We start from the raw sequence: 27,583 nt of genomic DNA, 5'->3' as shown, positions 1-27,583 counted from the left end.
TAGATGTAATATCTAAGCCCACCAGACACACCTTGCAGGAAGACCTCAGTCAATCAGACCAGCATGTCTAGAAGAGTGGACGGTACATGATCAATATGTCCATCTGCTTCCTTGACCATCAACGGTCAACTGTCCGACCCATTCTCCATGGCCCATGTGTGATCATTGATCAGGTGGATGAGCCAGAGTAGTGTGATGTCACAGGTTGGTGCGGGGTTGTTGAGTGGACAACTTAAAGGGACTGTACCATCTAGAGAGTAGTCCCTTTGTAGTCCCTTTGGGGGCGATTCAGGGGGTCATGGGTCACTTCCCTACCATACACACAACAAGGGTCAGATTCACTAAATGTTTGCACCAGGTGCTAAATTTGCACCAATTTAAAAAAAAGGGAATTTAACCTTGAGGATGAGAGAAGCAAGGTAAAGGCTTAGTAAACCTGTCCCTGTGTGTAATTGAGGTGGATCAGTGATGAAGAACTTCTGTTAGCTCCCAGAGCTTATTCCTTTATCTCAAAAGGCTAACGTAGGCTTGTTGGGTGCAGACAATCTGGGTTCAAAGACAGTCAACCACACATTCATTTGAGTTCTGCCTGAGGAGACGAATGCTAAGATTCTAATCTTCTAATCTTTAGATTCTAAGAGGAGTTGTATCTTTAGATTCTAAGAGGAGTTGGATCTTTAGATTCTAAGAGGAGTTGGATCTTTAGATTCTAAGATTCTAGGATTCCAGTCTTTAGATTCTAAGAGGAGTTGTATCTTTAGATTCTAAGAGGAGTTGTATCTTTAGATTCTAAGATTCTAGGATTCCAGTCTTTAGATTCTAAGAGGAGTTGGATCTTTAGATTCTAAGATTCTAGGATTCCAGTCTTTAGATTCTAAGAGGAGTTGGATCTTTAGATTCTAATCTTTAGATTCTAAGAGGAGTTGGGTTTTTAGATTCTAAGATTCTAGGATTCTAATCTTTAGATTCTAAGAGGAGTTGGGTCTTTAGATTCTAGGATTCTAGGATCGTTTAGATTCTAAGAGGAGTTGGGTCTTTAGATTCTAGGATTCTAATCTTTAGATTCTAAGAGGAGTTGGGTCTTTAGATTCTAAGATTCTAGGATTCCAGTCTTTAGATTCTAAGAGGAGTTGGATCTTTAGATTCTAAGAGGAGTTGGGTTTTTAGATTCTAAGATTCTAGGATTCTAATCTTTAGATTCTAAGAGGAGTTGGGTCTTTAGATTCTAGGATTCTAATCTTTAGATTCTAAGAGGAGTTGGATCTTTAGATTCTAGGATTCTAATCTTTAGATTCTAAGAGGAGTTGGATCTTTAGATTCTAATATTCTAATCTTCTAATCTTTAGATTCTAAGAGGAGTTGGGTCTTTAGATTCTAAGATTCTAGGATTCCAGTCTTTAGATTCTAAGAGGAGTTGGATCTTTAGATTCTAATCTTTAGATTCTAAGAGGAGTTGGGTTTTTAGATTCTAAGATTCTAGGATTCTAATCTTTAGATTCTAAGAGGAGTTGGGTCTTTAGATTCTAGGATTCTAATCTTTAGATTCTAAGAGGAGTTGGATCTTTAGATTCTAGGATTCTAATCTTTAGATTCTAAGAGGAGTTGGATCTTTAGATTCTAGGATTCTAATCTTTAGATTCTAAGAGGAGTTGGGTCTTTAGATTCTAAGATTCTAGGATTCTAATCTTTAGATTCTAAGAGGAGTTGGGTCTTTAGATTCTAAGATTCTAGGATTCTAATCTTTAGATTCTAAGAGGAGTTGGGTCTTTAGATTCTAAGATTCTAATCTTTTAATCTTTAGATTCTAAGATTCTAGGATTCTAATCTTTAGATTCTAAGAGGAGTTGGGTTTTTAGATTCTAGGATTCTAATCTTTAGATTCTAAGAGGAGTTGGGTCTTTAGATTCTAAGATTCTAGGATTCTAATCTTTAGATTCTAAGATTCTAGGATTCTAATCTTTAGATTCTAAGAAGAGTTGATGTTCAGTTCATGTTGCTCACCAGTCAACAGTGTAACCTACACTCCTCCCAGATTTCAGAAACTCCCATTTCAAATCAACTGTAAAGTCTTTACCTCAGTAGACTAACACAGTTTGTGTCCCAAATGGCCACCTATATCCTTTATTGCCTGTGGGGCCTTGGTCATAAGTCGTGCACTATATCAGGAACAGGGTGCAATTTGGGACGGACATACAGTCTTCTGTCGCTCATTTCACTCCACTTTCAAATCTCCACTAAACTAATACCCTCTACTATATATAATGAACTGAACACAGCTAACCTAACCCTCTACTATATATAATGAACTGTACACAGCTAAACTAATCCTCTACTATATATAATGAACTGTACACAGCTAAACTAATCCTCTACTATATATAATGAACTGTACACAGCTAAACTAATACTCTCTACTATATATAATGAACTGTACACAGCTAAACTAATACTCTACTATATATAATGAACTGAACACAGCTAAACTAACCCTCTACTATATATAATGAACTGTACACAGCTAAACTAATACTCTACTATATATAATGAACTGTACACAGTTAAACTAATACTCTACTATATATATAATGAACTGTACACAGCTAAACTAATACTCTACTATATATAATGAACTGTACACAGTTAAACTAACACTCTACTATATATATAATGAACTGTACACAGCTAAACTAATATTCTACTATATATAATGAACTGTACACAGCTAAACTAATACTCTACTATATATAATGAACTGTACACAGCTAAACTAATACTCTACTATATATAATGAACTGTACACAGCTAAACTAATACTCTACTATATATAAGGAACTGTACACAGCTAAACTAATACTCTACTATATATAATGACCTGAACACAGCTAAACTAATACTCTACTATATATAATGAACTGTACACAGCTAAACTAATACTCTACTATATATAATGAACTGTACACAGCTAAACTAATACTCTACTATATATAATGAACTGTTCACAGCTAAACTAATACTCTACTATATATAATGAACTGAACACAGCTAAACTAATACTCTCTACTATATATAATGAACTGTACACAGCTAAACTAATACTCTACTATATATAATGAACTGTACACAGCTAAACTAATCCTCTCTACTTGACTCAGTCGGTGTGTCCAAACTTTTGACTGGTACTGTATATAAACTGAATCAAGGGTGACAGAAAAACCTCTGGACCGGTTAAATAGGTCTCAAACCAGTTTAGATCTGGACCGGGTCCAATAGCCCGGGGATGAGGTTAACCACGCCCAACGAGCTGCTCTGCTTGGACGTACTGTAGATGAAACGGGTTTCCTGTCCATCCGTTCTAATATGATTTGGCCGGTAGAACAGAACTCGACCAGTTTTCCTGGTTCTTCCCATCAACAGTCCAGACCGTGCGTCTTCAGTTGACATCACCCACTCAACTCATTGGTTGGGTCCGATGTGGAACCCTATTCCCTATATAGTGCACTACTATAGACCAGGGCTCTATGCATGGACCCTGTTCCAAAGTAGTACACTATATAGTGAATAGGGTGTCACAGCCGGTGTCTCAGAGGCTAGAGCTACAGTAGCGACCTCTGACCTCTGACTGGGAAATGTTCAACAGGGCCTGGGACCAACAATAACATTATTTGTATTGATTTTCTGTCCTTGTGTGTTGTGTGTGATGAGAAACAGCATCTCCCTCCAGCCTCCAGCCTACTGCCAAACTCTGTGTGTGTGTGTGTGTGTGTGTGTGTGTGTGTGTGTGTGTGTGTGTGTGTGTGTGTAAAAGCACCCCCCTCCAGCACCATGCTTTATAGCTCTCTACAGGTCCGTTACAGTATCAGGCTTGTTTATCCTGAACTGTAAACACACACACACACACACACACATGCACGTACGCACACAGAGAGAGAAAAGAGAGAGAGAGTGACGAGAGAGTGACGAGAGAGAGAGAGTGACGAGAGAGAGAGAGACGAGAGAGAGAGAGAGACGAGAGAGAGAGAGTGACGAGAGAGAGAGAGTGACGAGAGAGAGAGAGTGACGAGAGAGAGAGAGTGACGAGAGAGAGAGAGTGACGAGAGAGAGAGTGACGAAAGAGAGAGAGTGACGAGAGAGAGAGAGTGACGAGAGAGAGAATGACGAGAGAGAGAATGACGAGAGAGAGAATGACGAGAGAGAGAATGACGAGAGAGAGAGTGACGTGAGAGAGAGTGACGTGAGAGAGAGTGACGTGAGAGAGAGTGACGTGAGAGAGAGTGACGTGAGAGAGAGTGACGTGAGAGAGAGAGTGACGAGAGAGAGAGAGTGACGAGAGAGAGAGAGAGACGAGAGAGAGAGAGAGACGAGAGAGAGAGAGAGACGAGAGAGAGAGAGAGACGAGAGAGAGAGAGAGACGAGAGAGAGAGAGAGACGAGAGAGAGAGAGAGACGAGAGAGAGAGAGAGACGAGAGAGAGAGTGACGAGAGAGAGAGAGAGACGAGAGAGAGAGAGAGACGAGAGAGAGAGTGACGAGAGAGAGAGAGTGACGAGAGAGAGAGAGAGACGAGAGAGAGAGAGAGACGAGAGAGAGAGAGAGACGAGAGAGAGAGAGAGACGAGAGAGAGAGAGTGACGAGAGAGAGAGAGTGACGAGAGAGAGAGAGTGACGAGAGAGAGAGAGTGACGAGAGAGAGAGAGTGACGAGAGAGAGAGAGAGACGAGAGAGAGAGAGAGACGAGAGAGAGAGAGAGACGAGAGAGAGAGAGTGACGTGAGAGAGAGAGTGACGTGAGAGAGAGAGTGACGTGAGAGAGAGAGTGACGTGAGAGAGAGAGTGACGTGAGAGAGAGAGTGACGTGAGAGAGAGAGTGACGTGAGAGAGAGAGTGACGTGAGAGAGAGAGTGACGTGAGAGAGAGAGTGACGTGAGAGAGAGAGACAGAGAGAGAGACAGAGAGAGAGACAGAGAGAGAGACAGAGAGAGAGAGTGACGTGAGAGAGAGAATGACGAGAGAGACGAGAGAGAGAGAGAGAGAGAGAGTGACGAAAGAGAAATAGAGAGACGAGAGAGAGAGAGGGGCGAAGGAGAGAGAGAGATGAGAGAGGGGAGAAAGAGAGAGACGAGAGAGGTAAGAAAGAGAGAGAGAAAGAGAGGAGAGAAAGAAAGAGAGAGAGTGAGAGAAAGAGAGAGAGAAACTCAGAAAGTAGTCAGTCAGTGTGTTTTAGGGGGAATTGATTTTGTCCTGAGGTTAACATTGTATCACGCTGTTTCTGTCCATGTCAAGCATAGACATTTACATTCACTGTTCTGGTAAAGCATCTTTGACATTTGCATGTTGTGTGCAAGCTGTGAGAAAAGACTTACTGTGCAAAGAAGAAGAACAGCTTCCAGACAAGACTGATCCTAGACCAGTCCTGGGCTGACCAATACACAGGGCAGTGGTGCATTGTTGTCTATAGACTGATCCTAGACCAGTCCTGGGCTGAGCAACACACAGGGCAGTGGTGCCTTGTTGTCTATAGACTGATCCTAGACCAGTCCTGGGCTGAGCAACACACAGGGCAGTGGTGCATTGTTGTCTATAGACTGATCCTAGACCAGTCCTGCTGTTAATAAACAACACGACACAGATCAGCATCCCAAAGGAGAATTCATTATTTGTTGTATTGTTGCTGAATCATTCATATCTATCTGTCACAACACTGGTATTGTCCCGTAACATTAATTTCTCTATCAAATATTGATTCGTGTGTTAAAACTGCTTTTGATATCTTATCATTGTACAAGTCTGTGTTACACTGTCGATGATCAGAGGCATTGAATGATGACAGTACAGAGTGAGTACTGCTGTCAGGTCTAGACTACCACTGATGACAGTACAGAGTGAATACTGCTGAGGTCTAGACTACCACTGATGACAGTACAGAGTGAATACTGCTGAGGTCTAGACTACCACTGATGACAGTACAGAGGGAATACTGCTGAGGTCTAGACTACCACTGATGACAGTACAGAGTGAATACTGCTGAGGTCTAGACTACCACTGATGACAGTACAGAGTGAATACTGCTGAGGTCTAGACTACCACTGATGACAGTACAGAGTGAATACTGCTGGCAGGTCTAGACTACCACTGATATTCTCTGTTGCAGATGTGTGTGTTGGGGTCCCTGCAGTCACACATACTTGTGTGTGTGTGTGTGTGTTTGCACATCGTTGTGTGTCCTACGTTAACGTACATGTCAGTGTGCTGTTCAGCAGGTTAGTGAGAGACAGTGTGAACTCATTTAACCTCAGTCTGTTTTCTACAGGCGTTGTAGTTCGGTTCGTCCATTTTCATCCCTGTGTTCACTAGAGGATCTCTAAGGACTCATACCTTCACTTCAACCCCATTCCACTCACACAAACCTGTCTCATCACAAGGTTAGCTTCCTGCTCAAATGACTGTTTGGAGTACATGTACATTATAGAACTGTTCTAAAACACGATAGAACTGTTTTAAAACACTATAGAACTGTTATAGAACATTTTAGAACTGTTATAAACACTATAGAACTGTTATAAAACACTATAGAACTGTTATAAAACACTATAGAACTGTTTTAAAACACTATAGAACTGTTATAAACACTATATAACTGTTATAGAACACTATAGAACTGTTATAGAACATTTTAGAACTGTTATAGAGACTATATAACTGGTATAAAACATTATAGAACTGTTATAGACACTGTATAACTGTTATAGAACACAATAGAACTGTTATAAACACTATATAACTGTTATAGAACATTGTAGAACTGTTATAAAACATTATAAAACTGTTATAGAAACTATATAACTGTTATAGAACACTATAGAACTGTTATAGAACATTATAGAACTGTTATAAACACTATATAACTGTTATAGAACACTATAGAACTGTTATAGAACACTATAGAACTGTTATAAAACACTATAGAACTGTTATAAAGCAGTATAGAACTGTTATAGACACTATAGAACTGTTATAAACACTATATAACTGTTATAGAACACTATAGAACTGTTATAAACACTATATAACTGGTATAAAACATTGTAGAACTGCTATAAAACATTATAAAACTGTTATAGAAAACTATATAACTGTTATAGAACATTATAGAACTGTTATAGAACATTATAGAACTGTTATAGAACATTATAGAACTGTTATAAACACTATATAACTGGTATAAAACATTATAGAACTGTTATAGACACTGTATAACTGTTATAGAACACAATAGAACTGTTATAAACACTATAAAACTGTTATAGAACATTATAGAACTGTTATAGACACTATAGAACTGTTATAAACACTGTATAACTGTTATAGAACATTGTAGAACTGCTATAAAACATTATAAAACTGTTATAGAAAACTATATAACTGTTATAGAACATTATAGAACTGTTATAGAACATTATAGAACTGTTATAAACACTATATAACTGGTATAAAACATTATAGAACTGTTATAGACACTGTATAACTGTTATAGAACACAATAGAACTGTTATAAACACTATAAAACTGTTATAGAACATTATAGAACTGTTATAGACACTATAGAACTGTTATAAACACTGTATAACTGTTATAGAACACAATAGAACTGTTATAAACGCTATAACTGTTATAGAACATTATAAAACTGTTATAGAAACGATATAACTGTTATAGAACATTATAGAACTGTTATAAACACTATATAACTGTTATAGAACATTGTAGAACTGTTATAGAACAATATAGAACAGCTATAAAACATTATAAAACTGTTATAGAAACTATATAACTGTTATAGAACATTATAGAACTGTTATAGAACATTATAGAACTGTTATAAACACTATATAACTGTTATAAAACATTATAGAACTGTTATAGACACTATAGAACTGTTATAAACACTGTATAACTGTTATAGAACATTATAGAACTGTTATAAACACTATATAACTGTTATAGAACATTGTAGAACTGTTATAAAACAATATAGAACTGTTTTAGAACAATATAGAACTGTTATAAAACACTATAGAACTGTTATAAAACACTGTAGAACTGTTATAGAATAATATAGAACTGTTATAGAACAATATAGAACTGTTATAGAACAATATAGAACATTATAGAACTGTTATAGAACATTATAGAACTGTTATAGAACAATATAGGACTGTTATAGAACAATATAGAACTGTTATAGAACATTATATAACTGTTATAAAACACGATAGAACTGTTATAAAACACGATAGAACTGTTATAGAACACAATATAACTGTTATAGAACACAATATAACTGTTATAGAACAATATAGAACTGTTATAGAACAATATAGAACTGTTATAGAACATTATAGAACTGTTATAGAACATTATAGAACTGTTATAGAACAATATAGAACTGTTATAGAACTGTTATAGAACAATATAGAACTGTTATAGAACATTATAGAACTGTTATAGAACATTATAGAACTGTTATAGAACACTATATAACTGTTATAGAACACTATATAACTGTTATAGAACACTATAGAACTGTTATAGAACACTATAGAACTGTTATAGAACACGGTACTACATAAAGGGAAAGACCACAACACTACATAAAGAGAGACTCCACAACACTACATAAAGAGAGGCACCACAACACTACATAAAGAGAGACACCACAACACTACATAAAGAGAGACACCACAACACTACATAAAGGGAGACACCACAACACTACATAAAGGGAGACACCACAACACTACATAAAGAGAGACAACACAACACTACATAAAGAGAGACAACACTACACTACATAAAGAGAGACACCACAACACTACATAAAGAGAGACACCACAGCACTACATAAAGAGAGACACCACAACACTACATAAAGGGAGACACCACAACACTACATAAAGAGAGACACCACAACACTACATAAAGAGAGACACCACAACACTACATAAAGGGAGACACCACAACACTACATAAAGAGAGACACCACAACACTACATAAAGGGAGACACCACAACACTACATAAAGAGAGACACCACAACACTACATAAAGAGAGACACCACAACACTACATAAAGAGAGACACCACAACACTACATAAAGAGAGACACCACAACACTACATAAAGGGAGACACCACACCACTACATAAAGAGAGACACCACAACACTACATAAAGGGAGACACCACAACACTACATAAAGAGAGACACCACAACACTACATAAAGAGAGACACCACAACACTACATAAAGAGAGACACCACAACACTACATAAAGGGAGACACCACAACACTACATAAAGGGAGACACCACAACACTACATAAAGGGAGACACCACAACACTACATAAAGAGAGACACCACAACACTACATAAAGAGAGACACCACAACACTACATAAAGGGAGACACCACACCACTACATAAAGAGAGACACCACTACATAAAGAGAGACAACACTACATAAAGATAGACACCACAACACTACATAAAGAGAGACACCACTACATAAAGAGAGACACCACAACACTACATAAAGAGACACCACAACACTACATAAAGAGAGACACCACAACACTACATAAAGAGAGACACCACAACACTACATAAAGAGAGACACCACAACACTACATAAAGAGAGACACCACAACACTACATAAAGAGAGACACCACAACACTACATAAAGAGAGACACCACAACACTACATAAAGAGAGACACCACAACACTACATAAAGGGAGACACCACAACACTACATAAAGAGAGACACCACAACACTACATAAAGGGAGACACCACTACATAAAGAGAGACACCACAACACTACATAAAGAGAGACACCACAACACTACATAAAGGGAGACACCACAACACTACATAAAGAGAGACACCACAACACTACATAAAGGGAGACACCACTACATAAAGAGAGACACCACAACACTACATAAAGAGAGACACCACAACACTACATAAAGGGAGACACCACTACATAAAGGGAGACACCACAACACTACATAAAGGGAGACAACACTACATAAAGAGAGACACCACAACACTACATAAAGGGAGACACCACAACACTACATAAAGAGAGACACCACACCACGTGGTAGCAGCACAAACATAATACAAACCCTTTTGGACACAGACACCAGCTCAAAGGGAAAGAAGGTAGAGACAACAATACATGAGGTGAAGCAGCCACAGTGAGAGTGTCCATGTTTGGGTCTTTAGATGTAGAGATTAAACTGAAGTTGTAAAACATTGAGCCTGATCTGAATAATAACTTTGGAAAGTCGTTGAATAGGAGCTGTACAACCCGTGTACCTAAAGCCTTGAATATCTTGCTAACCCGTGTACCTAAAGCCTTGAATATCTTGCTAACCCGTGTACCTAAAGCCTTGAATATCTTGCTAACCCGTGTACCTAAAGCCTTGAATATCTTGCTAACCCGTATACCTAAAGCCTTGAATATCTTGCTAACCCGTATACCTAAAGCCTTGAATATCTTGCTAACCCGTGTACCTAAAGCCTTGAATATCTTGCTAACCCGTGTACCTAAAGCCTTGAATATCTTGCTAACCCGTGTACCTAAAGCCTTGAATATCTTGCTAACCCGTATACCTAAAGCCTTGAATATCTTGCTAACCCGTATACCTAAAGCCTTGAATATCTTGCTAACCCGTGTACCTAAAGCCTTGAATATCTTGCTAACCCGTGTACCTAAAGCCTTGAATATCTTGCTAACCCGTATACCTAAAGCCTTGAATATCTTGCTAACCCGTATACCTAAAGCCTTGAATATTTTGCTAACCCGTGTACCTAAAGCCTTGAATATCTTGCTAACCCGTGTACCTAAAGCCTTGAATATCTTGCTAACCCGTATACCTAAAGCCTTGAATATCTTGCTAACCCGTATACCTAAAGCCTTGAATATCTTGCTAACCCGTGTACCTAAAGCCTTGAATATCTTGCTAACCCGTATACCTAAAGCCTTGAATATCTTGCTAACCCGTATACCTAAAGCCTTGAATATCTTGCTAACCCGTGTACCTAAAGCCTTGAATATTTTGCTAACCCGTGTACCTAAAGCCTTGAATATCTTGCTAACCCGTGTACCTAAAGCCTTGAATATCTTGCTAACCCGTGTACCTAAAGCCTTGAATATCTTGCTAACCCGTGTACCTAAAGTCGTGAATATCTTGCTAACCCGTGTACCTAAAGCCTTGAATATCTTGCTAACCCGTGTACCTAAAGCCTTGAATATCTTGCTAACCCGTGTACCTAAAGCCTTGAATATCTTGCTAACCCGTATACCTAAAGCCTTGAATATCTTGCTAACCCGTATACCTAAAGCCTTGAATATCTTGCTAACCCGTGTACCTAAAGCCTTGAATATCTTGCTAACCCGTGTACCTAAAGCCTTGAATATCTTGCTAACCCGTATACCTAAAGCCTTGAATATCTTGCTAACCCGTGTACCTAAAGCCTTGAATATCTTGCTAACCTTGTACCTAAAGCCTTGAATATCTTGATAACCCGTGTACCTAAAGCCTTGAATATCTTGCTAACCCGTATACCTAAAGCCTTGAATATCTTGCTAACCCGTATACCTAAAGCCTTGAATATCTTGCTAACCCGTATACCTAAAGTCTTGAATATCTTGCTAACCCGTGTACCTAAAGCCTTGAATATCTTGCTAACCCGTGTACCTAAAGTCGTGAATATCTTGCTAACCCGTGTACCTAAAGCCTTGAATATCTTTCTTTAAGGATTGGGAAATAAATCCCTTCAGAAAATGACTTAGAGGATTTGGATTGTCTCTGTAGAAACATCAAAGACTGTCTTGTACAATAGAGCTATTGATTACATTCAAAACAAGGGACGATCCTGTCAAAAACATTGATATGGTTGTTCAATGTACATGTAACCAGGTCACGACCTACAGATCACAATGCTCCCACGTAGGGAAATAGAGCCTGCGGGAAGAGCCCTGTGGCTTTAGACAACAAAGACACTGCGCTGTGTATTGGTAAGCCCAGGACTGGTCTAGGATCAGTCTATAGACAACAATGCACCACTGCCCGGTGTATTGGTCAGCCCAGGGCTGGTCTAGGATCAGTCCATAGACAAAAATAGAATGTCCCCATCATGTCCTTGACCACACATTTTCCTTGAAACCAGACCTGCTATATGCTCCTTATCCCAAATGTATGTGAGTCAAAGTGTGTGTGTGTGTGTGTGTGCGCCATGTGTGTGTGTGTGTGTAAATGAGTGATGTTCAGGAAATGAACCTGAGTGTAACCCCTGGCTGTGTAAATTAACTGCTACTGAACAGGAGGAAGAGGAACATTGATTTCCTCTCACTCATCAATCAAACCACAAACCTGTTCTACTGAGGGCTGCCACTGTGGCTGAGTGTATAACATGTTCTACTGAGGGCTGCCACCGTGGCTGAGTGTATAACCTGTTCTACTGAGGGCTGAGTGTATAACCTGTTCTACTGAGGGCTGCCACTGTGGCTGAGTGTATAACCTGTTCTACTGAGGGCTGCCACTGTGGCTGAGTGTATAACCTGTTCTACTGAGGGCTGCCACCGTGGCTGAGTGTATCACCTGTTCTACTGAGGGCTGCCACCGTGGCTGAATGTATAACCTGTTCTACTGAGGGCTGTCACCGTGGCTGAGTGTATCACCTGTTCTACTGAGGGCTGAGTGCATAACCTGTTCTACTGAGGGCTGCCACCGTGGCTGAGTGTATAACCTGTTCTACTGAGGGCTGAGTGCATAACCTGTTCTACTGAGGGCTGCCACCGTGGCTGAGTGTATAACCTGTTCTACTGAGGGCTGCCACCGTGGCTGAGTGTATAACCTGTTCTACTGAGGGCTGCCACCGTGGCTGAGTGTATAACCTGTTCTACTGAGGGCTGCCACCGTGGCTGAGTGTATAACCTGTTCTAGTCAGGGCTGCCACCGTGGCTGAGTGTATAACCTGTTCTATTGAGGGCTGCCACCGTGGCTGAGTGTATAACATGTTCTAGTCAGGGCTGCCACCGTGGCTGAGTGTATAACCTGTTCTACTGAGGGCTGCCACCGTGGCTGAGTGTATAACCTGTTCTACTGAGGGCTGCCACCGTGGCTGAGTGTATAACCTGTTCTACTGAGGGCTGCCACCGTGGCTGAGTGTATAACCTGTTCTACTGAGGGCTGCCACTGTGGCTGAGGTTACAACCTGTTCTACTGAGGGCTGCCACCGTGGCTGAGTGTATAACCTGTTCTACCGAGGGCTGCCACCGTGGCTGAGTGTATAACCTGTTCTACTGAGGGCTGCCACCGTGGCTGAGTGTATAACCTGTTCTACCGAGGGCTGCCACCGTGGCTGAGTGTATAACCTGTCCTACCGAGGGCTGCCACCGTGGCTGAGTGTATAACCTGTTCTACCGAGGGCTGCCACCGTGGCTGAGTGTATAACCTGTTCTACTGAGGGCTGCCACCGTGGCTGAGTGTATAGCCTGTTCTACTGAGGGCTGAGTGTATAACCTGTTTACTGAGGGCTGCCACCGTGGCTGAGTGTATAACCTGTTCTACTGAGGGCTGCCACCATGGCTGAGTGTATAACCTGTTCTACTGAGGGCTGCCACCGTGGCTGAGTGTATCACCTGTTCTAGTCAGGGTTGCCACCGTGGCTGAGTGTATAGCCTGTTCTACTGAGGGCTGCCACCGTGGCTGAGTGTATAACCTGTTCTACTGAGGGCTGCCACCATGGCTGAGTGTATAACCTGTTCTACTGAGGGCTGCCACCATGGCTGAGTGTATAACCTGTTCTACTGAGGGCTGCCACCATGGCTGAGTGTATAACCTGTTCTACTGAGGGCTGCCACCGTGGCTGAGTGTATCACATGTTCTAGTCAGGGTTGCCACCGTGGCTGAGTGTATAACCTGTTCTACTGAGGGCTGCCACTGTGGCTGAGGTTACAACCTGTTCTACTGAGGGCTGCCACCGTGGCTGAGTGTATAACCTGTTCTATTGAGGGCTGCCACCGTGGCTGAGTGTATAACATGTTCTAGTCAGGATTGCCACCGTGGCTGAGTGTATAACCTGTTCTACTGAGGGCTGCCACCGTGGCTGAGTGTATAACCTGTTCTACTGAGGGCTGCCACTGTGGCTGAGGTTACAACCTGTTCTACTGAGGGCTGCCACCGTGGCTGAGTGTATAACCTGTTCTACCGAGGGCTGCCACCGTGGCTGAGTGTATAACCTGTTCTACTGAGGGCTGCCACCGTGGCTGAGTGTATAACCTGTTCTACCGAGGGCTGCCACCGTGGCTGAGTGTATAACCTGTCCTACCGAGGGCTGCCACCGTGGCTGAGTGTATAACCTGTTCTACTGAGGGCTGCCACCGTGGCTGAGTGTATAGCCTGTTCTACTGAGGGCTGAGTGTATAACCTGTTTACTGAGGGCTGCCACCGTGGCTGAGTGTATAACCTGTTCTACTGAGGGCTGCCACCATGGCTGAGTGTATAACCTGTTCTACTGAGGGCTGCCACCATGGCTGAGTGTATAACCTGTTCTACTGAGGGCTGCCACTGTGGCTGAGGTTACAACCTGTTCTACTGAGGGCTGCCACCGTGGCTGAGTGTATAACCTGTTCTACCGAGGGCTGCCACCGTGGCTGAGTGTATAACCTGTTCTACTGAGGGCTGCCACCGTGGCTGAGTGTATAACCTGTTCTACCGAGGGCTGCCACCGTGGCTGAGTGTATAACCTGTCCTACCGAGGGCTGCCACCGTGGCTGAGTGTATAACCTGTTCTACTGAGGGCTGCCACCGTGGCTGAGTGTATAGCCTGTTCTACTGAGGGCTGAGTGTATAACCTGTTTACTGAGGGCTGCCACCGTGGCTGAGTGTATAACCTGTTCTACTGAGGGCTGCCACCATGGCTGAGTGTATAACCTGTTCTACTGAGGGCTGCCACCATGGCTGAGTGTATCAATCAATCAATTTTATTTTATATAGCCCTTCGTACATCAGATAATATCTCGAAGTGCTGTACAGAAACCCAGCCTAAAACCCCAAACAGCTAGAATGCAGGTGTAGAAGCACGGTGGCTAGGAAAAACTCCCTAGAAAGGCCAAAACCTAGGAAGAAACCTAGAGAGGAACCAGGCTATGAGGGGTGGCCAGTCCTCTTCTGGCTGTGCCGGGTGGAGATTATAACAGAACTATGCCAAGATGTTCAAAAATGTTCATAAGTGACAAGCATGGTCAAATAATAATCATGAATAATTTTCAGTTGGCTTTTCATAGCTGATCATTAAGAGTTGAAAAACAACAGGTCTGGGACAGGTGGCGGTTCCAAAACCGCAGGCAGAACAGCTGAAACTGGAAAAGCAGCAAGGCCAGGCGGACTGGGGACAGCAAGGAGTCACCACGGGCGGCAGTCCCGATGCATGGTCCTAGGGCCCAGGTCCTCCGAGAGAAAGAAAGAGAGAAGGAGAAAATTAGAGAGAGCCAAGATTTTCAAAATGTTCATAAATGACAAGCATGGTCAAATAATAATCAGGAATAAATCTCAGTTGGCTTTTCATAGCCGATCATTAAGAGTTGAAAACAGCAGGTCTGGGACAGGTAGGGGTTTCGTAACCGCAGGCAGAAACAGTTGAAACTGGAATAGCAGCAAGGCCGGGCGGACTGGGGACAGCAAGGTGTCAGCATGCCCGGTAGTCCTGACGTATGGTCCTAGGGCTCAGGTTCTCAGAGAGAAAGAGAGAACGAGAGAATTAGAGAGAGCATACTTAAATTCACACAGGACACTGGATAAGACAGGAGAAGTACTCCAGGTATAACCAACTGACCCTAGCCCCCCGACACATAAACTACTGCAGCATAAATACTGGAGGCTGAGACAGGAGCGGTCAGGAGACACTGTGGCCCCATCCGAAGAAACCCCCGGACAGGGCCAAACAGGAAGGATATAATCCCACCCACTCTGTATAACCTGTTCTACTGAGGGCTGCCACCATGGCTGAGTGTATAACCTGTTCTACTGAGGGCTGCCACCGTGGCTGAGTGTATCACATGTTCTAGTCAGGGTTGCCACCGTGGCTGAGTGTATAGCCTGTTCTACTGAGGGCTGCCACCGTGGCTGAGTGTATAACCTGCTCTGCTGAGGGCTGCCACCGTGGCTGACTGTATAACCTGTTCTACTGAGGGCTGCCACTGTGGCTGAGTGTATAACCTGCTCTGCTGAGGGCTGCCGACCGTGGTTGAGTGTATAACCTGTTCTACTGAGGGCTGCCACCGTGGCTGAGTGTATAACCTGTTTTACTGAGGGCTGCCACCGTGGCTGAGTGTATAACCTGCTCTGCTGAGGGCTGCCACCGTGGCTGAGTGTATAACCTGTTCTACTGAGGGCTGCCACCGTGGCTGAGTGTATAACCTGTTCTACTGAGGGCTGCCACCGTGGCTGAGTGTATAACCTGTTCTACTGAGGGCTGCCACCGTGGCTGAGTGTATAACCGGTTCTACTGAGGGCTGCCACCGTGGCTGAGTGTATAACCTGTTCTACTGAGGGCTGCCACCGTGGCTGAGTGTATAACCTGTTCTGCCGATGGCTGCGACCGTGGCTGAGTGTATAACCTGTTCTAGTCAGGGTTGCCACCGTGGCTGAGTGTATAACCTGTTCTACTGAGGGCTGCCACCGTGGCTGAGTGTATAACCTGTTCTACTGAGGGCTGCCACCGTGGCAGAGTGTACAACCTGTTCTAGTCAGGGCTGCCACCGTGGCTGAGTGTATAGCCTGTTCTACTGAGGGCTGCCACCATGGCTGAGTGTATAACCTGTTCTACTGAGGGCTGCCACCATGGCTGAGTGTATAACCTGTTCTACTGAGGGCTGAGTGTATAACCTGTTCTACTGAGGGCTGCCACCGTGGCTGAGTGTATAACCTGTGTTACTGAGGGCTGCCACCGTGGCTGAGTGTGTAACCTGTTCTGCTGAGGGCTGCCACCGTGGCTGAGTTTATAACATGTTCTAGTCAGGGCTGCCACTGTGGCTGAGTGTATAACCTGTCCTACTGAGGGCTGCCACCGTGGCTGAGTGTATAACCTGTTCTAGTCAGGGCTGCCACTGTGGCTGAGTGTATCACCTGTTCTAGTCAGGGCTGCCACCGTGGCTGAGTGTATCACCTGTTCTACTGAGGGCTGCCACTGTGGCTGAGTGTATCACCTGTTCTACTGAGGGCTGCCACCGTGGCTGAGTGTATCACCTGTTCTAGTCAGGGCTGCCACCGTGGCTGAGTGTATAACCTGTTCTACTGAGGGCTGCCACTGTGGCTGAGTGTATCACCTGTTCTAGTCAGGGCTGCCACCGTGGCTGAGTGTATCACCTGTTCTACTGAGGGCTGCCACCGTGGCTGAGTGTATCACCTGTTCTAGTCAGGGCTGAGTAACAGGCACACACACACACACACACACACACACACACACACACACACACACACACACACACACACACACACACACACACACACACACATTTGAAGTACTAGATTTGAATCCACAAATAGAGCTATAGACCATGTGACCTGCCTGCCAGTCTCTGAGCTCTCCTCTCCAACCTCAGCATAACCTTATACCCTTAATGAGAACACTCCAGCAATGTTCCACAAATGAATGTGGGGTGTTCGTACTGTCATTCCCTCGCCTCTTCAGGACACTGTGTCCCAAATGACACCCTATTCCCTATATAGTGGTACTACTATAGACCAGAGTCCTATTCCCTATATAGTGGTATTACTATAGACCAGAGCCCTATTCCCTATATAGTGTGCTACTATTGAGCAGAGCTCTGTGGTTGCCATTTGGGATGCAGATGTGTTTGTGGGTGTGACGGTTTGGCATGCATCAATGTCTGTCACTATTGGTTCTATTCATCATGGTGGAATATTCCTGACAGCATGAAAAATAGGCTCTGTGATGTATTGTCACTACATGCACCACTTCCTGTCTGCTGTGTGTGTGTGTGTTCGTTGTGTCATCATCACTTCAACTCCTACCTGCAGTGCGACACTTTAATTTTATCCCTCGATATGCAGCGAGACATTTTTAGTTCTTAGAATGTTAAAAATCTTCATTCTTAGAATGTTAAAAAAACTTTCCTCTTAGAATGTTAAAAAACTTTCTTCTTAGAATATTAAAATACTTTCTTCTTAGAATGTTAAACGTTCTTAGAATGTTAAAATACGTTATTCTTAGAATGTTAAAAAACTTTCTTAGAATGTTAAAAAACGTTCTTCTTAGAATGTTAAACGTTCTTAGAATGTTCAAATACGTTATTCTTAGAATGTTAAAAAACGTTCTTCTTAGAATGTTAAACGTTCTTAGAATGTTAAAATACGTTATTCTTAGAATGTTAAAAAAAAATCTTAGAATGTTAAAAAACGTTCTTCTTAGAATGTTAAACGTTCTTAGAATGTTAAAATACGTTATTCTTAGAATGTTAAAAAACTTTCTTAGAATGTTAAAAAACTTTCTTAGAATGTTAAAAAACTTTCCTAGAATGTTAAAAAACGTTCTTCTTAGAATGTTAAAAAACGTTCTTCTTAGAATGTTAAAAAACGTTCTTCTTAGAATGTTAAAAAACGTTCTTCTTAGAATGTTAAAAAACGTTCTTCTTAGAATGTTAAAAAACGTTCTTCTTAGAATGTTAAAAAACGTTCTTCTTAGAATGTTAAAAAACGTTCTTCTTAGAATGTTAAAAAACGTTCTTCTTAGAATGTTAAAAAACGTTCTTCTTAGAATGTTAAAAAACGTTCTTCTTAGAATGTTAAAAAACGTTCTTCTTAGAATGTTAAACAACTTTCTTCTTAGAATGTTAAACGTTCTTAGAATGTTAAAAAACGTTCTTACATTTACATTTTAGTCATTTAGCAGACGCTCTTATCCAGAGCGACTTACAGTAGAGTGCATACATTTTATTACTTTTTTTTTTTTTTACATACTGAGACAAGGATATCCCTACCGGCCAAACCCTCCCTAACCCGGACGACGCTATGCCAATTGTGCGTCGCCCCACGGACCTCCCGGTTGCGGCCGGCTGCGACAGAGCCTGGGCGCGAACCCAGCCCAGCCTGGGCGCGTACCCAGAGACTCTGGTGGCGCAGCTAGCACTGCGATGTGCCCTAGACCACTGCGCCACCCGGGAGGCCCTGGGTCTTAGAATGTTAAAAAACGTTATTCTTAGAATATTAGAAATGGTCTCAGCGTTTATAGAAGGTTGTGGGAGCTGATTTAGCTGTTTGTATTCGCTTAACCTTCTGATGTTTCACAATTAAATAGTAATATTACTGTAATGATATTTATTTTCCTCTGTTTCTCTTTCATTTTCCCTTTGTTCCTCTCTCTCTCTCTCTCTCTCTCTCTCTCTCTCTCTCTCTCTCTCTCTCTCTCTCTCTCTCTCTCTGTCTCTCTGTCTCTCTGTCTCTCTCTCTAGGTCTGAAGGATGGGGCCAGGTGGGGCTGTCTCTGTGGCCCTGCTAGGGTTCACCCTCCTGGGGTTGATCTATGGCGCGTTGCCCCTGAACCCGGATGACCCTAACGTGTGTAGTCACTGGGAGAGGTCAGTGGTGTGATGCTGTCTGTCTGTCATCTCTGTATCCGGGCAGAAAAACACAACAAGAGCTCATAGTTTCCCTTTGAAATTTTTATTCATGCATGGTTACAGGGTTAATTCTGCGTGGTTACAGGGTTAATTCTGCATGGTTACAGGGTTAATTCTGCATGGTTACAGGGTTAATTCTGCATGGTTACAGGGTTAATTCTGCATGGTTACAGGGTTAATTATGCATGGTTACAGGGTTAATTCCGCATGGTTACAGGGTTAATTCCGCATGGTTACAGGGTTAATTCCGCATGGTTACAGGGTTAATTCTGCGTGGTTACAGGGTTAATTCTGCGTGGTTACAGGGTTAATTCTGCGTGGTTACAGGGTTAATTCCGCGTGGTTACAGGGTTCATTCTGCATGGTTACAGGGTTAATTATGCATGGTTACAGGGTTAATTACGCATGGTTACAGGGTTAATTACGCATGGTTACAGGGTTAATTACGCATGGTTACAGGGTTAATTACGCATGGTTACAGGGTTAATTACGCATGGTTACAGGGTTAATTACGCATGGTTACAGGGTTAATTCCGCATGGTTTCAGGGTTAATTCCGCATGGTTACAGGGTTAATTCCGCGTGGTTACAGGGTTAATTCCGCGTGGTTACAGGGTTAATTCCGCGTGGTTACAGGGTTAATTCCGCATGTTTACAGGGTTAATTCCGCATGGTTACAGGGTTAATTCCGCGTGGTTACAGGGTTAATTCCGCGTGGTTACAGGGTTAATTCCGCGTGGTTACAGGGTTAATTCCGCGTGGTTACAGGGTTAATTCTGCGTGGTTACAGGGTTAATTCCGCGTGGTTACAGGGTTCGTTCTGCGTGGTTACAGGGTTCGTTCTGCGTGGTTACAGGGTTCATTCTGCGTGGTTACAGGGTTCATTCTGCGTGGTTACAGTGTTAATTCTGCGTGGTTACAGTGTTAATTCTGCGTGGTTACAGGGTTAATTCTGCATGGTTACAGGGTTAATTACGCATGGTTACAGGGTTAATTACGCATGGTTACAGGGTTAATTACGCATGGTTACAGGGTTAATTACGCGTGGTTACAGGGTTAATTCCGCGTGGTTTCAGGGTTAATTCCGCGTGGTTACAGGGTTAATTCCGCGTGGTTACAGGGTTAATTCCGCGTGGTTACAGGGTTAATTCCGCGTGGTTACAGGGTTAATTCCGCATGGTTACAGGGTTAATTCCGCATGGTTACAGGGTTAATTCCGCATGGTTACAGGGTTAATTCCGCATGGTTACAGGGTTAATTCCGCGTGGTTACAGGGTTAATTCTGCGTGGTTACAGGGTTAATTCTGCGTGGTTACAGGGTTCATTCCGCGTGGTTACAGGGTTCATTCTGCGTGGTTACAGTGTTAATTCTGCGTGGTTACAGGGTTAATTCTGCGTGGTTACAGGGTTAATTCTGCGTGGTTACAGGGTTAATTCTGCGTGGTTACAGGGTTAATTATGCATGGTTACAGGGTTAATTCTGCGTGGTTACAGGGTTAATTCTGCATGGTTACAGGGTTAATTTTGCATGGTTACAGGGTTAATTCTGCATGGTTACAGGGTTAATTCTGCATGGTTACAGGGTTCATTCTGCGTGGTTACAGGGTTAATTCTGCGTGGATACAGGGTTAATTCTGCGTGGATACAGGGTTAATTCTGCGTGGATACAGGGTTAATTCTGCATGGTTACAGGGTTAATTCTGCATGGTTACAGGGTTAATTCTGCGTGGATACAGTGTTAAAACAGAAACAACTCAAAGGGTTAAGTTTAGGTATTAATCCAGTGTGGTTAAGGTTAGGGCTATGGTTTGGGGAAGGCTTAAAACACAATCATTCAAAACAACACACTGTTTCCATTAACTATCATCAAGTATTCAGTTCACAAAGCTAAAGATCTGCAGAGGCACAGTGGTCTCAGCAGCGAGCTTTGGCTCTGAGCATCACAAGTTCGCGCACAGTGCTGTGCAATCGTTTGTAAAATATAATGTGAGTGCAGAGGAAAGAATTCAGACCACTTCCCATTTTGTTACTTTACAGCCTTATTCTAAAATGGATGAAATAAATACAAATGTTTATCAAGCTACACACAATACACAATGACAAAGCAAAAAAACGTTTTTCTGAAATTTTAGAAATGTATTCAAAATAAAAAACAGTAATTCTTTATTTACATAAGTATTCAGACCCTTTGCTATGAGACAAGAAATTAAGCTCAGGTGCATCCTGTTTCCATTGATCATCCTTGAGATGTTTCTGCAACTTGATTGGAGTCCACCTGTGGTCAATTCAATTGATTGGACATGATTTGGAAAGGCACACACCTGTCTATATAAGGTCCCACAGTTGACATTGCATGTCAGAGCAAAAACCAAGTCATGAGGTCAAAGGAATTGTCCGTAGAGCTTCGAGACAGGATTGTGTCGAGGCACTGATCTGGGGAAGGCACCTAAAGGACCATGAGAAACAATATTCTCTGGTTTGATGAAACCAAGATTGAACACTTTGGCCTGAATGCCATGTGTCACTTCTGGAGGAAACCTGGCACCATCCCTACGGTGAAGCATGGTGGTGGCAGCATCATGTCTGGAGGAAACCTGGCACCATCCCTACAGTGAAGCATGGTGGTGGCAGCATCATGTCTGGAGGAAACCTGGCACCATCCCTACGGTGAAGCATGGTGGTGGCAACATCATGTCTGGAGGAAACCTGGCACCATCCCTACAGTGAAGCATGGTGGTGGCAGCATCATGCTCTGGGGATGTTATTCAGCAGCAGGGACTGGGAGACAAGTCAGGATCGAGGGAAATGTGTACAGAGCAAAGTACAGACAGATCCTTGATGAAAAACCTGCTCCAGAGCGCTCGGGTACCTCAGACTGGGGTGAAGGTTCACCAATGACCCTAAGCACACAGCCAAGACAGCGCAGGAGTGGCTTCGAGACAAGTCTCTGAATGTCTTTAAGCGGCCCAGCCAGAGCCCGGACTTGAACCCGATCGAACATCTCTGGAGAGACCTGAAAATAGCTGTGAGCCGACGCTCCCCATCCAACCTGACAGAGCTTGAGAGGATCTGCAGAGAAGAATGGGAGAAACTCCCCAAATACAGGTGTGCCAAGCTTGTAGCGTCATACCCAAGAAGACTTGATGCTGTAATCGCTGCCAAAGGTGCTTAAACAAAGTACTGAGTAAAGGGTCTGAATACTTATGTAAATGTGATATTTCAGTTGTACATTTTTTATACATTTGCAAAAATGTAGAAAACCTGTTTTTGCGTCGTCATTATGGGGTATTGTGATGTCATTATGGGGTATTGTGATGTCATTATGGGGTATTGTGATGTCATTATGGGGTATTGTGATGTCATTATGGGGTATTGTGATTTCATTATGGGGTATTGTGATGTCATTATGGTGTATTGTGCGGAGACTGATGAGGAATAAAGCCAATTCAATCCATTTTAGAAAAGGCTGTGATATAACAAAATGTGCGAAAAGTCAAGGGGTCTGAATACTTTCCCGAATACACTGTATATTGACATCCTAAGGGCCTTTTCAAACATCTAAAATCGCAGTCTATTTCTAGTGATCTGGCTGGAGATATAACCTGCTGCTCTGGGCTGTGTATATATGTGTGTGTTCTTTTGTGTCAGGCCTCTGAGGACCAGCTTGTAATGGACTGCTCTACAAATCAATGCTGAGGGCTAGAGTTGGAGGTAGAGTTAGAGTTGGAGCCAGCCATTAGAAGGAGAGAAGTAGAGTTAGAGTTGGAGCCAGCCATTAGAAGGAGAGAGTTAGAGTTGGAGTTGGAGTTGGAGCCAGCCATTAGAAGGAGAGAGGTAGAGTTAGAGGTAGAGTTGGAGCCAGCCATTAGAAGAAGAGAGGTAGAGTTAGAGTTGGAGCCAGCCATTAGAAGGAGAGAGTTAGAGTTGGAGTTAGAGTTGGAGCTAGCCATTAGAAGGAGAGAGTTGGGGTTGGAGCCAGCCATTAGAAGGAGAGAGGTAGAGTTAGAGTTGGAGCCAGCCATTAGAAGGAGAGAGTTAGAGTTGGAGTTGGAGCCAGCCATTAGAAGGAGAGAGGTAGAGTTAGTTGGAGCCAGCCATTAGAAGGAGAGAGGTGGAGTTAGAGTTGGAGCCAGCCATTAGAAGGAGAGAGTTAGAGTTGGAGTTAGAGTTGGAGCCAGCCATTAGAAGGAGAGAGTTAGAGTTAGAGTTGGAGCCAGCCATTAGAAGGAGAGAGGTAGAGTTGGAGTTAGAGCCAGCCATTAGAAGGAGAGAGTTAGAGTTAGAGTTGGAGTTGGAGCCAGCCATTAGAAGGAGAGAGGTAGAGTTAGAGGTAGAGTTGGAGCCAGCCATTAGAAGGAGAGAGGTAGAGTTAGAGTTGGAGCCAGCCATTAGAAGGAGAGAGGTAGAGTTAGTTGGAGCCAGCCATTAGAAGGAGAGAGTTAGAGTTGGGGTTGGAGCCAGCCATTAGAAGGAGAGAGTTAGAGTTAGAGTTGGAGCCAGCCATTAGAAGGAGAGAGGTAGAGTTAGTTGGAGCCAGCCATTAGAAGGAGAGAGTTAGAGTTGGAGTTACAGTTGGAGCCAGCCATTAGAAGGAGAGAGTTAGAGTTGGGGTTGGAGCCAGCCATTAGAAGGAGAGAGGTAGAGTTAGAGTTGGAGCCAGCCATTAGAAGGAGAGAGTTAAAGTTAGAGTTGGAGCCAGCCATTAGAAGGAGAGAGGTAGAGTTTGAGGTAGAGTTGGAGCCAGCCATTAGAAGGAGAGAGGTAGAGTTAGTTGGAGCCAGCCATTAGAAGGAGAGAGTTAGAGTTGGAGTTAGAGTTGGAGCCAGCCATTAGAAGGAGAGAGGTAGAGTTAGAGTTGGAGCCAGCCATTAGAAGGAGAGAGGTAGAGTTGGAGTTAGAGCCAGCCATTAGAAGGAGAGAGGTAGAGTTAGAGTTGGAGCCAGCCATTAGAAGGAGAGAGGTAGAGTTGGAGTTAGAGCCAGCCATTAGAAGGAGAAAGTTAGAGTTGGGGTTAGAGTTGGAGCCAGCCATTAGAAGGAGAGAGGTAGAGTTGGAGTTGGAGCCAGCCATTAGAAGGAGAGAGGTAGAGTTAGAGTTGGAGCCAGCCATTAGAAGGAGAGAGTTAGAGTTGGGGTTAGAGTTGGAGCCAGCCATTAGAAGGAGAGAGGTAGAGTTGGAGTTAGAGCCAGCCATTAGAAGGAGAGAGGTAGAGTTAGAGTTGGAGCCAGCCATTAGAAGGAGAGAGGTAGAGTTGGAGTTGGAGCCAGCCATTAGAAGGAGAGAGGTAGAGTTAGAGTTGGAGCCAGCCATTAGAAGGAGAGAGGTAGAGTTGGAGTTAGAGCCAGCCATTAGAAGGAGAGAGGTAGAGTTAGAGTTGGAGCCAGCCATTAGAAGGAGAGAGGTAGAGTTGGAGTTAGAGCCAGCCATTAGAAGGAGAAAGTTAGAGTTGGGGTTAGAGTTGGAGCCAGCCATTAGAAGGAGAGAGGTAGAGTTGGAGTTGGAGCCAGCCATTAGAAGGAGAGAGGTAGAGTTAGAGTTGGAGCCAGCCATTAGAAGGAGAGAGTTAGAGTTGGGGTTAGAGTTGGAGCCAGCCATTAGAAGGAGAGAGGTAGAGTTGGAGTTAGAGCCAGCCATTAGAAGGAGAGAGGTAGAGTTAGAGTTGGAGCCAGCCATTAGAAGGAGAGAGGTAGAGTTGGAGTTGGAGTTGGAGCCAGCCATTAGAAGGAGAGAGTTAGAGTTAGAGTTGGAGCCAGCCATTAGAAGGAGAGAGGTGGAGTTGGAGCCAGCCATTAGAAGGAGAGAGTTAGAGTTGGGGTTGGAGCCAGCCATTAGAAGGAGAGAGGTAGAGTTAGAGTTGGAGCCAGCCATTAGAAGGAGAGAGTTAGAGTTAGAGTTGGAGCCAGCCATTAGAAGGAGAGAGGTAGAGTTAGAGTTGGAGTTGGAGCCAGCCATTAGAAGGAGAGAGTTAGAGTTGGAGTTGGAGCCAGCCATTAGAAGGAGAGAGTTAGAGTTGGAGTTAGAGCCAGCCATTAGAAGGAGAGAGTTAGAGTTAGAGTTGGAGTTGGAGCCAGCCATTAGAAGGAGAGAGGTAGAGTTAGAGGTAGAGTTGGAGCCAGCCATTAGAAGGAGAGAGGTAGAGTTAGAGTTGGAGCCAGCCATTAGAAGGAGAGAGGTAGAGTTAGTTAGAGTTGGAGCCAGCCATTAGAAGGAGAGAGGTGGAGTTGGAGCCAGCCATTAGAAGGAGAGAGTTAGAGTTAGAGTTGGAGCCAGCCATTAGAAGGAGAGAGGTAGAGTTAGAGTTGGAGTTGGAGCCAGCCATTAGAAGGAGAGAGGTAGAGTTAGTTGGAGCCAGCCATTAGAAGGAGAGAGGTGGAGTTAGAGTTGGAGCCAGCCATTAGAAGGAGAGAGTTAGAGTTGGAGCCAGCCATTAGAAGGAGAGAGTTAGAGTTAGAGTTGGAGCCAGCCATTAGAAGGAGAGAGGTAGAGTTGGAGTTGGAGTTGGAGCCAGCCATTAGAAGGAGAGAGGTAGAGTTAGAGGTAGAGTTGGAGCCAGCCATTAGAAGGAGAGAGGTAGAGTTAGAGTTGGAGCCAGCCATTAGAAGGAGAGAGGTAGAGTTAGTTGGAGCCAGCCATTAGAAGGAGAGAGTTAAAGTTAGAGTTGGAGCCAGCCATTAGAAGGAGAGAGGTAGAGTTTGAGGTAGAGTTGGAGCCAGCCATTAGAAGGAGAGAGGTAGAGTTAGTTGGAGCCAGCCATTAGAAGGAGAGAGTTAGAGTTGGAGTTAGAGTTGGAGCCAGCCATTAGAAGGAGAGAGTTAGAGTTGGGGTTGGAGCCAGCCATTAGAAGGAGAGAGGTAGAGTTAGAGTTGGAGCCAGCCATTAGAAGGAGAGAGGTAGAGTTGGAGTTAGAGCCAGCCATTAGAAGGAGAGAGGTAGAGTTAGAGTTGGAGCCAGCCATTAGAAGGAGAGAGGTAGAGTTGGAGTTAGAGCCAGCCATTAGAAGGAGAAAGTTAGAGTTGGGGTTAGAGTTGGAGCCAGCCATTAGAAGGAGAGAGGTAGAGTTGGAGTTGGAGCCAGCCATTAGAAGGAGAGAGGTAGAGTTAGAGTTGGAGCCAGCCATTAGAAGGAGAGAGTTAGAGTTGGGGTTAGAGTTGGAGCCAGCCATTAGAAGGAGAGAGGTAGAGTTGGAGTTAGAGCCAGCCATTAGAAGGAGAGAGGTAGAGTTAGAGTTGGAGCCAGCCATTAGAAGGAGAGAGGTAGAGTTGGAGTTGGAGTTGGAGCCAGCCATTAGAAGGAGAGAGTTAGAGTTGGAGTTAGAGCCAGCCATTAGAAGGAGAGAGTTAGAGTTAGAGTTGGAGTTGGAGCCAGCCATTAGAAGGAGAGAGGTAGAGTTAGAGGTAGAGTTGGAGCCAGCCATTAGGAGAGAGGTGGAGTTGGAGCCAGCCATTAGAAGGAGAGAGTTAGAGTTGGGGTTGGAGCCAGCCATTAGAAGGAGAGAGGTAGAGTTAGAGTTGGAGCCAGCCATTAGAAGGAGAGAGTTAGAGTTAGAGTTGGAGCCAGCCATTAGAAGGAGAGAGGTAGAGTTAGAGTTGGAGTTGGAGCCAGCCATTAGAAGGAGAGAGTTAGAGTTGGAGTTGGAGCCAGCCATTAGAAGGAGAGAGTTAGAGTTGGAGTTAGAGCCAGCCATTAGAAGGAGAGAGTTAGAGTTAGAGTTGGAGTTGGAGCCAGCCATTAGAAGGAGAGAGGTAGAGTTAGAGGTAGAGTTGGAGCCAGCCATTAGAAGGAGAGAGGTAGAGTTAGAGTTGGAGCCAGCCATTAGAAGGAGAGAGGTAGAGTTAGTTAGAGTTGGAGCCAGCCATTAGAAGGAGAGAGGTGGAGTTGG

The 27,583-nt window shown here is 43.5% G+C and overlaps 1 protein-coding gene across 1 annotated transcript in view; it reads left to right on the top strand.

Annotated features, from left to right (window-relative positions):
• Positions 1 to 27,583, top strand: part of LOC129834947 (multiple epidermal growth factor-like domains protein 11) — a 144,512-nt gene that overhangs the window by 46,277 nt on the left and 70,652 nt on the right. Inside the window, exon 2 of the mRNA XM_055900317.1 lies at positions 19,539 to 19,663. Within this exon, the coding sequence (XP_055756292.1) occupies positions 19,548 to 19,663 (116 nt within the window). The 5' untranslated portion in view covers positions 19,539 to 19,547. The remainder of the gene's footprint in view (positions 1 to 19,538; positions 19,664 to 27,583) is intronic.

This window comes from Salvelinus fontinalis, chromosome 35 (assembly GCF_029448725.1).
Source record: "Salvelinus fontinalis isolate EN_2023a chromosome 35, ASM2944872v1, whole genome shotgun sequence".
Classification (NCBI taxonomy): domain Eukaryota; kingdom Metazoa; phylum Chordata; class Actinopteri; order Salmoniformes; family Salmonidae; genus Salvelinus; species Salvelinus fontinalis.
This window is presented reverse-complemented; position numbering and strand designations above follow the sequence as displayed.